The following is a 17,431-nucleotide window of genomic DNA, read 5'->3' on the forward strand; positions in this document are numbered from 1 at the left end:
GTGCTACTACGCTTTTGTTAAAATTGCTCTAACACATATGCTAATGCACGTCATCTCTTATAGCGCTGCTGCCATTAATACTGTGTTCAGCCACATACTACAGCTATTAGCTCGAACACTTGCTGTTCAGCCGAATACCATTAATTCTGTTACTTGCTACATAGAACTGCACTGCCACTCTGCACATTATTTCTGTAAAGTGCACTCATGTCAACCAGTCCAAAGGTTATAAAAATAGCGTCAAGTACAAAAAGGAATGGTTCACAATGGCTTTTATATATACTCTTCCATAGTGCATCTGCCACTGCTAACTACTAACAGTGTACTCCGTTCAAAGTACCAGTCCAGCCATAGTGCTTAACCATTATCCAGCCCTGGAGCTTAATTGTCAGACCAGCCTACCTCCAGCTCATGTGGTTTGAACTGCACCTGTGAATTGCCTCTTGCGCACTCCCATCTGGTGACTAATTGTGTGCCTTACTTTGTGCCCATACCGCTGCACTGTGAATTGCCCATACCGCTGCACTGTGAATTGCCCCTTGCACCCTCCCACCTGGTGACTAATTGTGTGCCTTACTTTGTGCACCCATACTGCTGCATTATGAACTACCTTATGCCTTTCTCTATTTGGTGACCTGAACTGACACTGAATATTCCACATAACTAGCATCTACATTTTTGTACCCAAAACTATACTCATCACCTTGAGGTGTGACTCCACATTAATATGTACACCATAAAGTATCCTCTAAGTTACATATTCCTCCTACTACTATTCTGGGCCTTCATAATGACTTATATCAACTCCACACCATGCCCGCTGCAGGAGAGAAACTCCCGACTCCGAGCAAGACTGCCACGGATAAACGTTCCCAGGATCATAAGAATCAGACCCCAAATCATTGAGCACAACCTCTGTGCCACTGATCCTAACCTGTCTGCTCTAACTCATGAAGTATTGCAAAAAACTCAGACTAACCGCACTACCTTTTCTCTTCACAATCGAAAGCGAACCAAGTACCCCAAAATAAGACCTATCCTAGAGCGGAACAAAACAACTACAATATCAGGAGCCCTAATCAACACAAGATCTATTATTGCGCACTCTACTGAAATTGCTGACCTACTTACCTCTGACGACCTAGATCTTATGGCTGTCACTGAGTCCTGGCTTCATGACGCTGCAGGACCTGCACTCATGATCGCTATACCTGACAACTACCATATACTTAGAGTTGATAGACCCAACTCTAGAGGAGGTGGCCTTGCAATTATAGCCAAAACTGAACTGGCATCAAGGCTAACTCCTCCCCCTGACATTAAATCCTGCAAACTGCTAGCAGCTAAATTACCCATCTCCAATAATAGTACACTAACTATTCTCCTAGTGTATAGACCATCTGGACCACTAGGCACTTTTGAGGAAGACCTCTCTAGTCTCCTTACCAACCATGTAAAAGACTCCACATAGCTCTTACTATTAGGTGACTTCAATCTGGGCTTTAATGATGCAGAGGATAAACAAGCCAGATCCATTGAGCCTATCCTAGTTGAACATGGCCTGACCCAAAAAGTCTTTGCTGCCACGCACATAAAAGTGCGCACACTAGACTGGGTAGCTAAACTAAACCGCTCCATCGCTATCTTGAAAATAACCCCTCAATATTGGACTGATCACCATTTTATTAGCTTCTCATCCACTCTTGAGCTCCAAAAGATGGCTAACCTTGAACCAGTACCTCCACTCCCAAAAGAAATTCTGGCTGAAAAATGACTTCCTCTTCTCTTACCAGCCCCGTCAGTCAACACTAATCAGTCTGACCCTAACGTGCTAGGTGAGACATTTAACACCACCATGTCCATGGCCTTGGACATCATAGCCCGAGTCAAACTGCTCAAAAGTAAACAAAAATCCCATCACGCCCCACCTCAAACAACTACGCCTACAAAAAAGGAAACTCCAAGCCATCTGGAGACACTCTCCCACAGAAGAGAATAAAACATTACTATCTAACTCAGCCAACAAATATAAGAAAGAAATAATCCAGACCAAAAAGAAATCATTTAATGATAGAATTACTAAGGCCAATTCCAACTCCAAGGAGCTTTTCACCATCCTCCACGAAATGGAAAATCCCTCTGTACCATCAGATAATGTCCCGAAAGATAAACAATGGTGTACAAGCATCCAAAATGCCTTAGCCAATAAAATAGTTACTCTGTAGACTAAACTAGCAAATAAAAAAAACTCCTTGCACTCCACAGAGACGCCCACAACCCCACTGCTCGATACACGACATATGATATGATATATTTTATTTGTATCGTGCTCGTACACAAGTGTTTCAGAGCGTGACTAGGCAAGGGAGAACACAGCACAACATAAAAACGATCTTACTAGGCCCAGTGACATTGAGAATGCGCAAGTGCATGGCAAAGGGAAAAGGGAAAAAGTGCATGGAAGGAGGAGAGTGGAAAGTGCAGAAGCCGAGGAGCGCAGATAAATAAAATAGACAATTGAGGAAAACTGTGGTAGTGCAGCCAGCAAGTGGCATGTGCTGTGTTTAAGGCAGCAGACTTGGTAAGTCTGAATAAGTGCAGAAAAAGAAGGAAAATGGGTGGGGGGCTGTATGGGTACAGATACAGTCCCCAGTGAAGGGGTGGCCAGGAGGCAATGCAGGAAGGTGGCAGGGTGAGCAGGTACCTGGGCCCAGGGGACAGAGGGTGGCCAGGTGCACAGTGCCAAGAGAGCTGATCAGTAGGGAGAAGGGGAGCGAAGGCAGAAGCAAAGAGGAAGGTTTTGAGGTGCTTCCGGAACTGGAGATGGGTCTCCTCAAGTTTTAGAGTGGCATGGAGGCTGTTTCCGTTGGAGGCCCCAGCCGAAGATAGAGATCTACCCCTAGCTCGTTTCTTTGAAAAATGACTTACCCTGTGGGAGTTAGAGGTAGAGGAGCGAAGAACTCGACAGGGGAGGCATTTACGGAGGGATAGCTGAAGGTATTTTGGACCCAGGCCCCAGAAAGCCTTGTGGACAATGCAGAGGGTTTTGAATTTAATCCTTGCATCCACTGGGAGCCAATGGAGAGATTTCAAAGCTGAAGAGATACGATCCCAGGGCTTGAGGCCAAGGACAAGTCTCGCAGTCCTGTTCTGGATAAGTTGTAGAGGGCGGAGAGTAGAAGCAGGTAGATTTAGAAAGGGGCTGTTACAATAGTCCAAGCTAGAGAGAACCAGAGCTTGGGATACCATGAGCTTCTGGGGGAAGGAGAGGAAAGGCAGAATACCTCTGAGGAGGTGCAGTCGGAAGTTTGACTTTTTAGAGGCATCAGAGATATGGGCCGAGAAGGAAAGTGTGGAGTCAAAGATGACGCCAAGGTTCTTAGCCTCGCAGGTAGGGGTAGGAGGGCAGCAAATGGAGGCCGGCCAGAGTGAGGGAAAAGGATGGAGATGGTGTGCTGATGAGGAGGATCTCCATCTTGCTGGCATTCAGACAAAGATCATTGGTGGCACACCAATCTTGAATGGCAGTTAGCAGTCAGAGATGAGAGAGAGAGAGAAGGTGGCCGAGGGCAGCCGGAAAATGAGTTGAGTGTCATCAGCGTAGCACTGGAAATTTGAGCATAAAATGGCAATGCAGTGAGCAAGAGTTGTCAAGTATTGGTTGAAAAGCCAGGGTGAGAGGGTAGACCCCTGGGGCACCCCACAGGTGGAGAGGATGATAGGAAAGAACCCAGTTGGACCTGGGAGGGTCCATCAGAGAGGAAAGAGGTCAGCCAGGCCAGAGCCTGATCAGTGATACCCAGATTATCACGGAGACGGTTGAGCAGGATGGTGTGGTTAACCGTGTCGAAGGCAGAAGAGAGATCAAGAAGGATGAGGACAGAGGGAATATTAGACTCAAGGTTGGAGAGCAGATCTTCACGGATATTGAGGAGAGCAGTTTCCATGCTTCTGGCCGCTCTGAAGCCAGACTGGTAGTCATTTAGACAACCAACAGAATCTGAATGAAGGAGGTTAAACTGAGAGATGGCCAGCTTTTCCAGGAGTTTGCCCAGAAAGGGGTTAATGGAAATTGGGCGATAGTTTGCCGGACAGGAAGGATCAGCTATGGGTTTCTTGCGAAGAGGATGCACAAGGGAGTGCTTCAGAGGGGAGAGGAAGGATCCTGAGGCAAACGAGTGGTGGCAAAAATCAGCAAGGGCAGGAGCGAGGGTGTCAATGTGGTCCTAGATGGTTTTGGAGGAACAGGGATGAGCCTGTTTTGACGAGGCTTTCATAGATCGGACTTGTCTAGCGACCTCGTCAGGGGAGAAAATAGGAAAGGAAGAGAAGGATGGTGGGGGGGAGGTGCTTAAAGGGGGGTCTCCAAGCACAGACTGAGAGGGAATAGGATGGGGAGGGGAGGCGAGGGTGGACAGGATGTCCTGGGTTTTAGAGATAAAGTGCGAGGCAAGGGCATTGCAGAGAGCCTGGGAGGCAAGAGGAGGGGAGGAGACTGCTGCAGAGTTGGCAAGCTCCTTGCAGATTTTAAAGAGTTTGGCCGAGTTGTTGGATGCCGCAGAGATATGGGCTTGAATGTGGGCTCTCTTAGTGCGGACAGAGAGTTGGTATTGCCTTTGGAGCAGGCGACAGGCCAGTTTGTCAGAGGATGAGCAAGAAGACCTCTCTCCTCTCAGCCACCCTACACTTACGTTTAAGTGTAGCTAGGTCGGAATCATACCTGGAATTGCACTCGGCTTTGGACTTCAAGCGTATACTCATGATAGGCACATACCAACAAACCCTTCAGGTTCATTAATATCTCCATACTGGAAACAGAAAAGGTTATCCTATCTCTGAAACCCTCCAACTGCCAGGGTGACAGCTGCCCTGCACAAATTATAAAGGATGCAACCAGAGACTTAGCACCCTTTCTCTCGAAGCTTATCAATGCTTCCTTTAATTCGAGTACGGTACCTCGAACCGCAAAGAATCCTGGGTGATACCACTGCTCAAAAAACAGACTTTAGACCCGGCTATACCCACTAACTATAGACCCATTACTACAGTCCCATTTCTCCTCAAAGTTATCGACAGAGTAGCCTATCTACAAATCCAAAAGTATTTGGAGGCAAGCCAACTTTTGGGATCTCGCCAATTCGGTTTCAGACCACAACACAGCACTCAAACAGCTTTAATTGCTCAAAACACAAAATAGATGAGTTGAAGGACAAAGGGAAAACAGCTATGCGGCGACTCCTTGACCTATCGGCAGCCTTTGACTTGGTGGACCATGCAGTATTATGCAAACACCTAGCATCAGCTGACTATTTCTCGATTGAAGCCATAGCCTGGGTTCAATCCTTCCTAGCAATCCGTACAATGAGTGTTCTCCCCCTCAGCCTCAGCAGACCCAACCCACTTCACCTGTGGAGTTCCACAAGGTTCCTGTGTTTCTCCAACTATGTACAACATTTTCACTAAGCCACTCTTCCACAAACTTGACAGGCTAGGTGTCACATAAACTACGCTGATGACATCCAGATCCTTCTACCCCTTTCGGGCAACTTTGTCGAGGACACAGCCTTAGTAAATAAGATAAACCTCCTCATTGAGGCATGCATGTCCTCACATGGCCTCTGCCTAAATGATGACAAAACGGAGATCCTGAACCTTGGTTCTGACTCCAACCTCAAAAAACTTAGCCCCAGTTACGCTGCCTTCAACATTGATGGTAACGTTATCAAAGTAGTCACTGAGGTAAAAACACTTGGATTTTACCTTGGTTCCACATTATCTCTCAAAAAAACAAGTCGGCTCCATGGCCTCCTCCATAGCTTATACCTGTAAATTGATTCAGGCTTGCAGCCCTATTTATCCAAAACAAATTGTATCACGCTTGCTAATGCTCTTCTAATGTCCAAGATCGATTACTGTAATGCCCTCTATGCTGGCGCTAACCAAAATCTCAAACAAAATGCAAATACTGCAAAATAATGCCCTAAGAGCAGCTCTCAACATACCAGGCAGAGAGCACATTTCCAATATCAGGAAAGACAACCACTGGCTAAAAATCAGCGACAGAATACTCCTTAAAACAATATCCCTTACATTCAAAGGACTTAACAATGCTGCACCCCCTATATCTCCGCTAGATTTTCCAAAACAACGTCTACTCACCATACTAGAGCCTCTAATGACCTGTTCCTAGGTTCAAACTGTCCAAAGCCGGAGGAGCATATATATATATATATATATATATATATATATATATATATATATATATATATATATATATATATATATATATATATATATATATATATATATATATATATATATTCGTAATGTATGCATTGTAATAACTATCTGCTGTAACTAAGCTCTAAATATTCTTGTAAATGCTGCGCCCTGCTACCTGAGGGTTTGATGCGCATTATCAAATATATAAACAACCCTGTACTGCACAAGGAGATTTTAAGATCTGTCTTTAATATATTTAAGATCTTCAATATGATGCTGCCAGGCCACCAGCAGTGGAGTCAGACATGTGCGCAATCATTCCTGGAAACATGCCAAGAACACACGCGTGCATAGACCTGTGAGAAGATGGCATGAGAGCAAGCCAAGCCTGAAGATAGGATTGCGTCTTCTCTTCTTAGACCAGTGATGGCAGGGCACTGAAGACTTACTGGACTTGTCTTCCTTTATGCTGTATTCCAAGATGTCAGAGTCCTTGTTTTCAAGTGCAACGTGAACAGAAAGCAGCAGAGTTTTCAAGTGGGCATCTTTCCTGACCAAGAACACCTAAAGAAGAGGAGAAAAAAAAACTTTGACCACCACTAGTCACTACAGCTTTTTATGGGAAGATTATTATTCATAAATTGGTCAAAATCACAGAGAAAAAGCATTGAAAAAAAGTCAAAAGTTTTACAATATGAAAATGCAAGATACAGGTGAAATAATTGATCCGGTGAACAGATGCAGGAGCAAAGCATTGGCTACGAAGGACAACATAAAATAAATTGTGTGATTTGGACTCCCGCCCCTTTCCCTACTACTGTGGAGGTACCTTTCCAATGAGGATTTCCTTACAGATGGGCTCCTTCTGCAGTCATGCAGACAAGCTAAAAAAGTAATGATGGAATTGAGAAAAATCCACAGTATTTATAGAATATTTGGGTCCAGCACTTGCACCCATTCCTTGTAAGCTTCCCTGTGTGTGATCCCCGGTCACTAACAAGGAAAGGGGTATTTATGGTTTCACCAGCGTCCATGAAATGCCAGAAGACATGTCTGGAGGGCAAAGAACGCTGTGGTACGGGACCCTCCAGATCAAAGGTGACTGATGAGGCCATCAACAAATCAGTCATTTGTCTCTTTAATGCAACTCTTAAGCCCCAAGTGCCAAGGACGAATATGCTCGTGCTTTTTGCATAGACATGCATAATAGCCTGGCAGTTTTAAAGACACTGAGTGAAGCAGAGATAGTCACATGGAATCAGAATTGCTTATACGCCCCCCTTCTGCCCAATGACGGGAGCTCGAGGCACCTGATGAGAAGTTGGGGGGTGGAGGGGCATGTGCAGTTTGGACTATGGCCTCCCCTATGTCTATGCTGTGCCCGATCCATAAGGCTCCCGGGATTCTATTTTTCAGATTCTTACTCTTAAGCAAAGACGGAAAAGGAAATCGGACTTCCTTTCAGTAATTATTTGTAATAATTGGAAAAAGTCGTAAATGCATATCCCCTGGTTGTCTCCAAGCCCCATGCATTCCAGGTCAAAGTAACTTAACAGGGAAGTTGAAAAAGGACTGCAATTCCTGTTGAAGTTGTTTAAAAGGCTGTAGATATGTAGACCTTCACTTGCTGTGCAAGAACCCAGCTCCACGGACTTCCAATTACAGGCATCAAAGTGCTAATGTGTTCTTCATGTAAATAAGAGTGCAAAAATAGTTACACTATTGTTACACACCTAAAAATAAATGTAGATACAGACAAATTGACCAAAAATAAATATGGATAAATACGGATGGAAAGGGTGCAATAATGAATACCATAAAACCGGGAGCCTTAGTGACAAATGATAATAGGGGGACATTAGATCACAAACCTGTTACAGGACAACCAAAATACTCATGAGAGAGATGTTGCAACGGTTTGGCAACTAGTTTTTGGGCTTCTCTAGGGAAACTGGAGCATCTCTCCATATCCATTCATTTGACCTCGCTTTCTTGGGGCCCACCTACCTATACAAGGGACCAGGCAAGCTTGGCCATTCTCTAGATTTCATAGTGGGACAAAGCATATTGTTTCAGTGAAAACAGGGATTTTTGTTCCATTATCCTCGCTTTCAGGGTGATATTTACAATGAAAAAAATATTGCATTAAATGCTGATCTTCTTGAGAGAGTTTGGAGGTGGAGTAAAATTATTTGAGCTGGTGATCACGAGGTCTCTACTTAAAACACATATGCTGAAGGTTGGCCTGATTTTTATTCTTGGGAGGAACCCCCACTCACACCCCCTTTCAAAGTATGTACCTCTCTGAGTATGTATACCAGATGCATCAGGTTTTTATTTGAATGCAGGGATGTCAATTTCAATGAGAAATGACTGCAACACATTTATGGTAGAACTCCCCCCCCCCCCCCCAAAAAAAAAAAAGTTTGCCTGTACAACAGCACAAAGATGAGAACAAGTGATGAGCAGATGATTAGGGTGTACAAAAGTGGTACATAGACCTGGGGCAAAAACAAAGCAATGCATAAAATATAAAAAGAGCCAACGTATAGATAGGATTAGCCTAAGTGCTTCAAACAAAAGACTAGAACTGTGTACATGTGACAAGTTAATACATACCTGTAATCGTCTTTCTGATGCTTGTATCTGCTTACATGCCCATGCTTTACATATGCCAACATCTAGTGGCTGTGCAGTGTATTGCATGATTTGTTTTTTCGAAATCGAAAATATATGTCAGCAGGGAGTGTCTGTAAGGCTATCCCTACTGTGACGTGCACTGTACCGATGATCCTTCTCCCATCGAGGTCCTCGGATTGTTTTGTTTCAATTACAAGAATGCATTATTATGCAGCACTAAAGGAAATTCTCTCTAGATTTAGAAAGAACGTGAAGTTTAAGCCGAGCTTTGTAGAGATCCACAGTCAGGCTGGCTTCGCTTACGATGGGTTCCAATGGAGCAGTGCAATTAGGGAGAAAGAGCGGAATCCCCAGTAGGCACACTACTCAGGGGCATGGAACAGTAAAGTACATGTCTGAATGCTTTGCAAGCATGTGCATCAATTCTGGTTAAGTGCCAGAAGGTATTGGTCACTGTAATCCGAGTTGTACCTACACAACAAAACAAATATTTGGGGACAAACAGAGGAAAGAGCAGGGGTTTAAGGAATCTCAGAATATTGGTGTGATGCACATTAGACTTGCTGCGACTGATCGAGACAGTGGACAGGTGGAAGATTGTCTCTAAAGTGACAACACAAATATCTAGCATTGTAAGCACACCTTGTTACATCTGCTCCACAACTCGTTTCGCCTAACTCTCGAGGCAAAGGTGAAATAAGACCATTTCACCCAGTCCTAGGAGTGCAATACTAGATACCAAGACCATATCACTTTCACAACAGACTGCATCACATACAGGACTATGGTAACAGTTTCAGCCTACCTGGCTGAAAAATACACAAACTATAAAGGCCTGTTAAGCAAGCACCAGAAGCAACAACTTCCTCAGATTCGAATCAAAGAGATGCAAGAAGGAAAACAGTGCCACCAGAAATCAGTCTTCCCTACCCACAGGACCGTGGAATAACAGATTACATTAATTACTCTTTTATAAACCTGCTTAATGCTGGAGACCAATCTCCAAGTGCAGGAACATGATTCAAACCTGTGTTGCTCTGCGTTGTCTTGCTTGCAGGACATACGTGTTGCCCACAAGCTATCCTCCAGAACCTAGATAATGAGAAGAGTACAGAAAGTACACACAAATATTAAATGAACAGCAGAGTGTAAAAGAGATGGGAAATGGGCTTCCGAGTGCATACCAGCATTAAGCAACAACAAAAAAAACTAAATTCGGAAGTATCAGTTTAGTAGCAGATGAGAAACATTGCACGTCAACGCCACTTCCAGACAGACCTTCACAGACATCCTCTTCACTGTCCCCTCTCCAGACCTATGGACCGACCCCCATCTGGTCTCCACTCTTTCTCTGTTCACCTCCTCACCCATTAATGGTGGCACTAGGTGGGAAGTATTCCTTGCATACTTCTCATCCTCTAGGTGCATCATTAATGTCCATCACAATGGCACTATTATGGTCCAAGGTTCTCAACCTGCTCTTCCTCTTATTGACCGGCACCTGCCTTCTCTCAAATGTACTCCCTTCTCCTGCCACCCTTTCTCCAACACCACCGATGGGAGTACCACGGCCCTGTACACCGCCCTCAGAAAACCTTCAAAGCTGGTACCCAGCTTCACTTGATACTCTGAATGCTCGCTCTGTCAAAACACTCTTCTGGCATCTATTTCCTTCTCGAAGACCTTGATTTGGACGTCCTCGCTCTTACTGAGACGTGGTTCAATGCCAGCTCTGTCACTGCTCTCAACACTCCTTCCTGTGGGCTACAAAATACTCTCAAACCCCAGACCCAACAGGACTGGAGATGGAGTGGCCCTGATCTCCACGAGTGGGTCCCCGCTTCCATCATTCCTACTCAATCCTACTCCTCTTTAGAATTCCATGTCTGTAGGCTGGGGCCTCACCCACTTTCTCTCACCCTCACCACTATCTACAGACCCTCTGGCCCTATCTTCCTCTTCCTCTTTGAATGGGCTGATCTTGCCTCATCTCTTTTAACCTCTTCTTCCAAACTCCTCCTACTTGGAGACTTCAACATCCACCTCGACTCTTGTGAATGATCCACCTCTCAGTTGCGGGTCCTCTATTACTCCCTCTCTGACTATTCTTACTTCCAGCCAGACGCACTCGGATGGCCACACTCTTGATGCTCTCATCTCAGGTGACATCCTAATCCAGTCACCACCCGCCTCTGCGGGACAGAACACTCTCCTTTCCTCCAGTCTGGGGTTCCTTGGCCCTCCATCTGAGCCACCCCCTGCACTGCCAACCTCCTTCACCATCATTCAACAATGAAGCGAGTGTCAGTTGCTGCTTTTGCCTCCACCTTCATCCCCCCTGCCACCCCCGGCTCTCCCACTGACTCTGTCCTTGCTAATTTGCATCTTGCAGTCTCCAACACTCTCGACATCCTTGCCCCTGCCATGAGGATCCGTCTAAAGCCTGCCACCAAGAACAGCTGGTACGACTCTGATCCAGCATCTCTGAAACACAAGTGCAGAGGTCCTGAAACTGGCCTGCTGCCTGCTCCAAAAGCAATATTACTTCTCTATCCGCTCCAAAAAGCGGGCCCACGTCCAAGCCTGTATCACTGGAGCCTCTAACACAGCTGAAACGTTTTAAAATCTGCAAGTAACTTGCCAATCCACTTGCAGTCTCCACCTCTTCTCCCTCCTTCCCAGACCCCCTGCACTGGCTTCCCACTTCTCATCCAAAACTCAGGACATCCTGTCCTCCCTCACCTCTCCCACTCCTACTCCATTGCCTCCCTTGGCCCCCCTCCTACCACCCCCCAATCTCCTCTCTCCTACCCATAACACTGTAGGTACCTAAAGTGGTCTGCTCTATGAAGGCCTCCTCCAAACATGTGCTCCCCTGTTCTTCCAGAACCATTAAGTACAACACCTCCTCTCTTGCCCCGGACCTTGTAGACTTTTGTAACCACTCCTTCACCTCTAGCTCTTTCCCTCAAGTACTCCCTTGTGCACGCTCTCTTAAAAAAGCCATCTGCTGACTCCGCCTGCCCAGCTAACTATCGCCCTATCTCCATGATCCCCTTCCTGGGTAAACTCTTGGAAAAGTTGGTCCTCCCCCAACTGACCCTCCACACTGATCTTGTTGGCTGCCTTCCTGACCACTGATCTAGATTCCGGGCATCAAGAGGCCCAGAAAACGCTCTCCTGAATAGTGAAACCATGCTCTCAAATCTTGACTCCAAATCTCCTTCTGTTCTCATTCCCTCCTCTGCCTTTGATATGGTCAATCATTCCATGCTCATAAAGCGACCTCACCATCACTCAGGCACAGGACTAGCTGACCTTTTTCCTCACTAACCACCCTTCCCAGCTGCAATGGGCCCCTTCTACTCCACCACTCTCTACCTGTGGTGTCCCTGAGGGCTCTATCATATCGCCCTGGCTATTCAAGATCTATCTCGCCCCTCTTGCTCATCTGATCCCCTCCTATCCTCATTTTCAGTGTTATGACAAACAACTTTCCTTCACACTTCCCTCTACTTTCCCCCCTCTTCCTGCTCTCATCCCCGATTGTGTCCACCATTCAGGTATGGTGTTCAGCAAATGATCTCTGTCTCAATGCAAGTAAGATGGAAATGCTCCTCATTGGGATGCTTGTGCCCTCTTTTCCTCCTACCCTTTGGCCACCCTCTTTGGGCCCTCTCCCCACACCATCCTGTGAGGCCAAAAACCTTGGCGTCATCTTCGACTCTGATCTTCCCTTCACCCCTCACATCATGGACCTTACCATAAAGTCCCATTTGCAGTTCCACCTCCTCAGAGGCATTCTTCCTTTTCCACCTCCTCAGAGGCATTCTTCCTTTTCTCACCTTCTCCAGAAGCTCAATGTCTCCAGAGCTCTGGTCCTTTCCAGGCTGGATTACTGCAACTGCCTCTTTCTCAATCTCCATCTCTCCTCTTTGCCTCATCCAGCTAATCCAGAAGAAGGCTGTAAGACTTCTCCTTTGCCACAAGCCCAGGGACTGTATCTCTCCAGGCCTAAAATCTCTCCACTGGCTCCTGGTGGCTGCAAGGATCAAATTCAAGACCCGCTGCATCGTCCACAAGACCTACTGGGGCCTGTGACCACATTATCTTCAACTTTCCCTCCATAAATACTCCCCTGCTAGAGCCCTAGACTCCTCCAATTCCAACTTTCTGACTGTCAAACGTTTCTCTTAGTAGAGCGTGGCGGGCAGATCTCTTTCTGCGGCTGATGCCTCCCTTTGACACAGCCTCCCTGCCCCTCTCAGATCTGAGCCAGACCGCCTTAAGATCCAGAAACTGCTTAAAACTCTGCTCTTCTCTTCCTTGTTCCCTCTTCCCCTTCTGTGCTATTCACTGCACTGCCGCTGTGACCGGTGGCCTGATTCCCGTGAATCCCACAGGCTCTCAGGTCCTTCCTCCCATTCATTACCAGCACCCACCACCTCACTGCCTTGCCCGGTGGCTCCACATGCCACCCTTGAGAGCTGCCTGTACTAGCCCTTAGCCTTTGGTGCTCCTCCTGGCTCCATTTAGCACTTCCCTCTTGCGCCTTCCTCCAGCACTTATTCTACTCCTCTGCTCCCCCTTCCATCCCCTGCACTTCTCCTCAATGCATTTGCATGGACGAATGCCACAAGGCCTAGTACGACCACGACTGTAAATATATTAGTTGCTTTTTTGTTTCTTGCCACTGTTATCATTTCCCCTGCTCCCTTCCCATTTAGTCGTGTGGCGCTTTGAAACACAATTCTGTTGTATAAAGCACCTTACAAATGATCAATAAAATAAATAAAATCCTATTTTCTACATATTCTACTGCAGAAAGTAACAAATTGCTAGGATTTGTTCATGGAATGTATTAGGTGTTTTGAACAGCGCCACAGGTTATGTTACAGGGATGTATGTTGTGCACGGCTGCCATTTGCATGCTCGGCAGGCAGGCACTCTGGCAGATCTGAGAGAGTTGGTGTAGGTTAGATTAGAAGGGAGGGAGGGGAAAAACAAGATTGTTTTGCTACTGTGTTGATGCGTGCAGTTGAAAAAACTGTGTGCTGTTAACAGAGGCATGTGCGTCAGAAGGGGGCCGTCCTGTGCCTGTGGCGCTAGGATACAATCCGTCTAGGACAGGGTTGTCCAACTCCAGGCCTCAAGGGCCGAAAACGCATCACGTTTTCAGAATACCCCTCAATATTCATGAGCTAAATTTGCATACAATGATTCTACGTGTATGCAAATTCGTTCTTGTGAATATTAATGAGGCATATCCTGAAAGCCGTCAGGTTTCCAGCCCTTGAGGCCTGGAGTTGGACAACCCTGAGGCTATGGTGTGCATGTTGGTTGTAGAGGTCTTGTGTTTTGATGTCTTTTAGGAAGGGCATAGAATCGCCATGTATGGGTGGTTTAGAGGACACAGGCCTCATGCTGAAACACAGAACTTGAGCATGTTAGTCTGGGGAGCAGTCAGTGGAGAGGCAACAATAGCAAATCATAGCAATGGCTAAGGAAACATTCAAAGTCATATCAGGGCATGAAAAACGCTGTACACACAAGGCAAAACAAGCAGGCCTGGGCTCCCACACGCCCAACACTGCAGACAGCTCCTACTTCATATCGCTCAAGTTGCTCATAATCTGGTGGGCGCCATACGCCCAAGACTCAGCCCACTGCCACAGCAAGCCCCACCCCAGGGGTCAAATGACAGACCCTTACAGGATGTTTAGAAGGAATAATAACTAGGACACCTTTACAATGGAAACATGGTTTGAAATTGAGTGGAGCTGGGAGCGGTTTAGCTCCTGCTTGTAGCCCAGAAGAGCCTGGATAGCTGCTTTTGGCTCCACAGGCCAACAAACACACTTAGGTGAATTTAACTGTGTGCTTTTGGCACAATCTAAAAATAACCATTAGGACACATCTATACATCGTTTAAAGCACAAGAAGAATACATAATGGGCAAAATGATGTTTGTATCTTATGTGGAAGCTAAATTTGTAGAACACATTGTACTAGTGCCTTGTCCAGCAGTGGTAGCACCTGGTCACTGGTTAATGCTGGATACTCCTGCTCATACAGTTAATTTAGAGGCCTGAGATAGATAGATAGATAACTACAAAGCTTTTCGAACATTGTCATCAAACTGGCCGATAAGGGGTTGAATATTGTAGTCCAAGATCGAATATACTATGTTGCGGAGGCCAATCGTCAACTCAAGGATCGACTGTGTTATGCCCAATAATCCAAAAATCCCTTTGGCGACATGCAGTCTGAACTTAAAAATCTTTGTACCCAATGGGTTGATATTGGCCTCATTGATGACGACATTGTTAAATTTCTTGTTCCCTCCTGTTACACTATACCCACCATGTATTTTCTACCCAAAACTCACAAATCTCTTTTTCATCCACCAGGTGGACCTATTGTTACTTTATGTGGTTCCCTCCTTGAGCACCTGGCCCAGTTTATTGATGAAACTTTATTTCCTCTTGTTTCAGTTTTGCCCTCTTATTTGCGGTATACCAAGGACTTTTTGCAACACATCTCTAATACACCCTGGGAGGATGGTCTCCTTCTAGCAACCCTTGATATTGTCTCCCTTTACACCTCCACTTACCATCAAGTTGGAATGGGAGCTAGCAAATACCTCCTTGAAACACGCTCATTGAATTTCCATAGTCATAGTTCCATGATCCTTGAAATGTTGTCCTTTTGCTTGACCAACAATGTCTTCCTGTTTGAAGGTTCTTTTTTCCGCCAGGTAAGAGGTACTGCGATGGGCAGTACCTTTGCTCCATCTTACACAAACCTGACCATGGGGTGGTGGGAGGCCACCTTTCTTAGTGATCTGCTCGCATCCAGCTTTGCTACACAAATTGTCGCCTGGTGGCGATATATCAACGATGTTTTTGTCATATGGAAGGGCACTGAAGCCGAGTGGCAATCATTTGTGAAACATATCAATACCAACATGTTCAATCTGCGCTTCACTGAATGCCACAGTACTATTGAAATTGTTTATCTTGATGTAGTTGTGACCCTTGAAAGATCTGGCTTTTACACAGCACTACACAAAAAACCTTCAAACACCGGACTACCTTTGCATGCAACTAGTTGCCATCCCACGTCATGCAAACGTAGTATTCCATATGGTGAATTCATCAGATACAGTAGGAATTGCACAGATCTAGCATCCTTTGACCATCACTGTGCCCTGGCGGCTCTAGATTTTGTCAAACAAGGCTATGAGCGCAGAACTATAGAAATGGCCTACACAAAGGCACGCGGATTATGCAGGGATCCCCTATTGTACGGCATTAAGTCTGATAGGACTGCCATCGAAAATGAACCCAGACTTCTTGTTACATTCGAGAATGCTTCCAATTATGTCCGCAAAATCATTGAACGACACTGGCGTGTTATCATCGTTGATAAAGATCTATGCCCCCTGCTTTCCAAACGTCCAACCATCACATACAAGCGAGTACCCTCGCTCAGAGACAAATTAGTTTCCAGTTTTCTGTCACCCATTAACACTAACTCTTCTCTCACTAATTCACTGACGGTCTCCCCCATAGGCTTTACCAAATGTTTTAAATGTAAGGCCTGTGCCCATTACACTGCGTGTAAATCTTTTCTACATCCAGTCACCCAATGCAATCAGCTCATCAAGTACTCAATGAACTGTGATACTGCTTTTGTGGTTTATGTTCTTTCGTGTCCCTGCATGAAATGGTATGTCGGGAGTACCACATGCAAGCTTAAACTTAGGATATTGCAGCACCTTAGGGCAATTAAAAATTCAGATCCGGCATACCCTATGGCCAAGCATTTTATGCAAGAACATAAGAATGACCTTACTCTGGTCAGAGTTTCCGCAGTGGCACACATTCCCATCCATCCTAGGGGTGGAGACCGTGTGTTAAAGCTCAGACAGTTGGAGACCAGATTCATTTTGGATTTTGACACCAAGTTCCCAAATGGTCACAACCTCGATGAGGAGCTTTATACGTTTTTGGGTACATGAGAGTATACCCCCCGCTTCTTTCTGGATAGGTTTGCCTTCCTTAGGTAATTTTTTTATTGTATTTAGTTAATAGGAGTGGTCTTTTTTAAATTCTCCGATTGTTCAGTTCACTGATTTGTCCCTGGTCTGCATACAGTCTGCATACAGTCTTATTTTCCCACCCTAGCACCACGGTGGCTGTGCTATTATTATTGTTTGCAACCGGCACAGGTTTCGTTCTCCAGCTGCTGCAGTCACGACCTTGTAGGACATTAGGTATATTTTAATTCTCTTTCTGTAGTCCGTGGTGTTCACAATCTGATACACTGTCATTCTTTTCATTCTGGTTACCTCTCTACAATATACACTTACATTTGCATCCCGTAGATATTCATTCTTTCCTTTGTCCAGTTATTCTGGCAGGCCTAATGTTTCCATTCATGGGTCTCATGTTTACATTGTTTAGCCATAGTCATATTTTGTCTGTCTGCATGCGTTTGATGTTATTTGTAGGCAATGTAACCTGCATTCCTCTACATGTGTATGCTGCCACTTTGGCTTTATGTC

At 45.5% G+C, this 17,431-nt stretch overlaps 1 protein-coding gene across 1 annotated transcript in view; it reads right to left on the minus strand.

Annotated features, from left to right (window-relative positions):
• The window catches only part of RIN3 (Ras and Rab interactor 3), a 693,813-nt gene that overhangs the window by 247,091 nt on the left and 429,291 nt on the right, over positions 1–17,431 (minus strand). The window contains exon 3 of the mRNA XM_069637919.1: positions 6,672–6,786. Coding sequence (XP_069494020.1) covers positions 6,672–6,786 — 115 coding nt within the window. The remainder of the gene's footprint in view (positions 1–6,671; positions 6,787–17,431) is intronic.

This window comes from Ambystoma mexicanum, chromosome 14 (genome assembly GCF_040938575.1).
Source record: "Ambystoma mexicanum isolate Mex_15411 chromosome 14, UKY_AmexF1_1, whole genome shotgun sequence".
NCBI lineage: Eukaryota > Metazoa > Chordata > Amphibia > Caudata > Ambystomatidae > Ambystoma > Ambystoma mexicanum.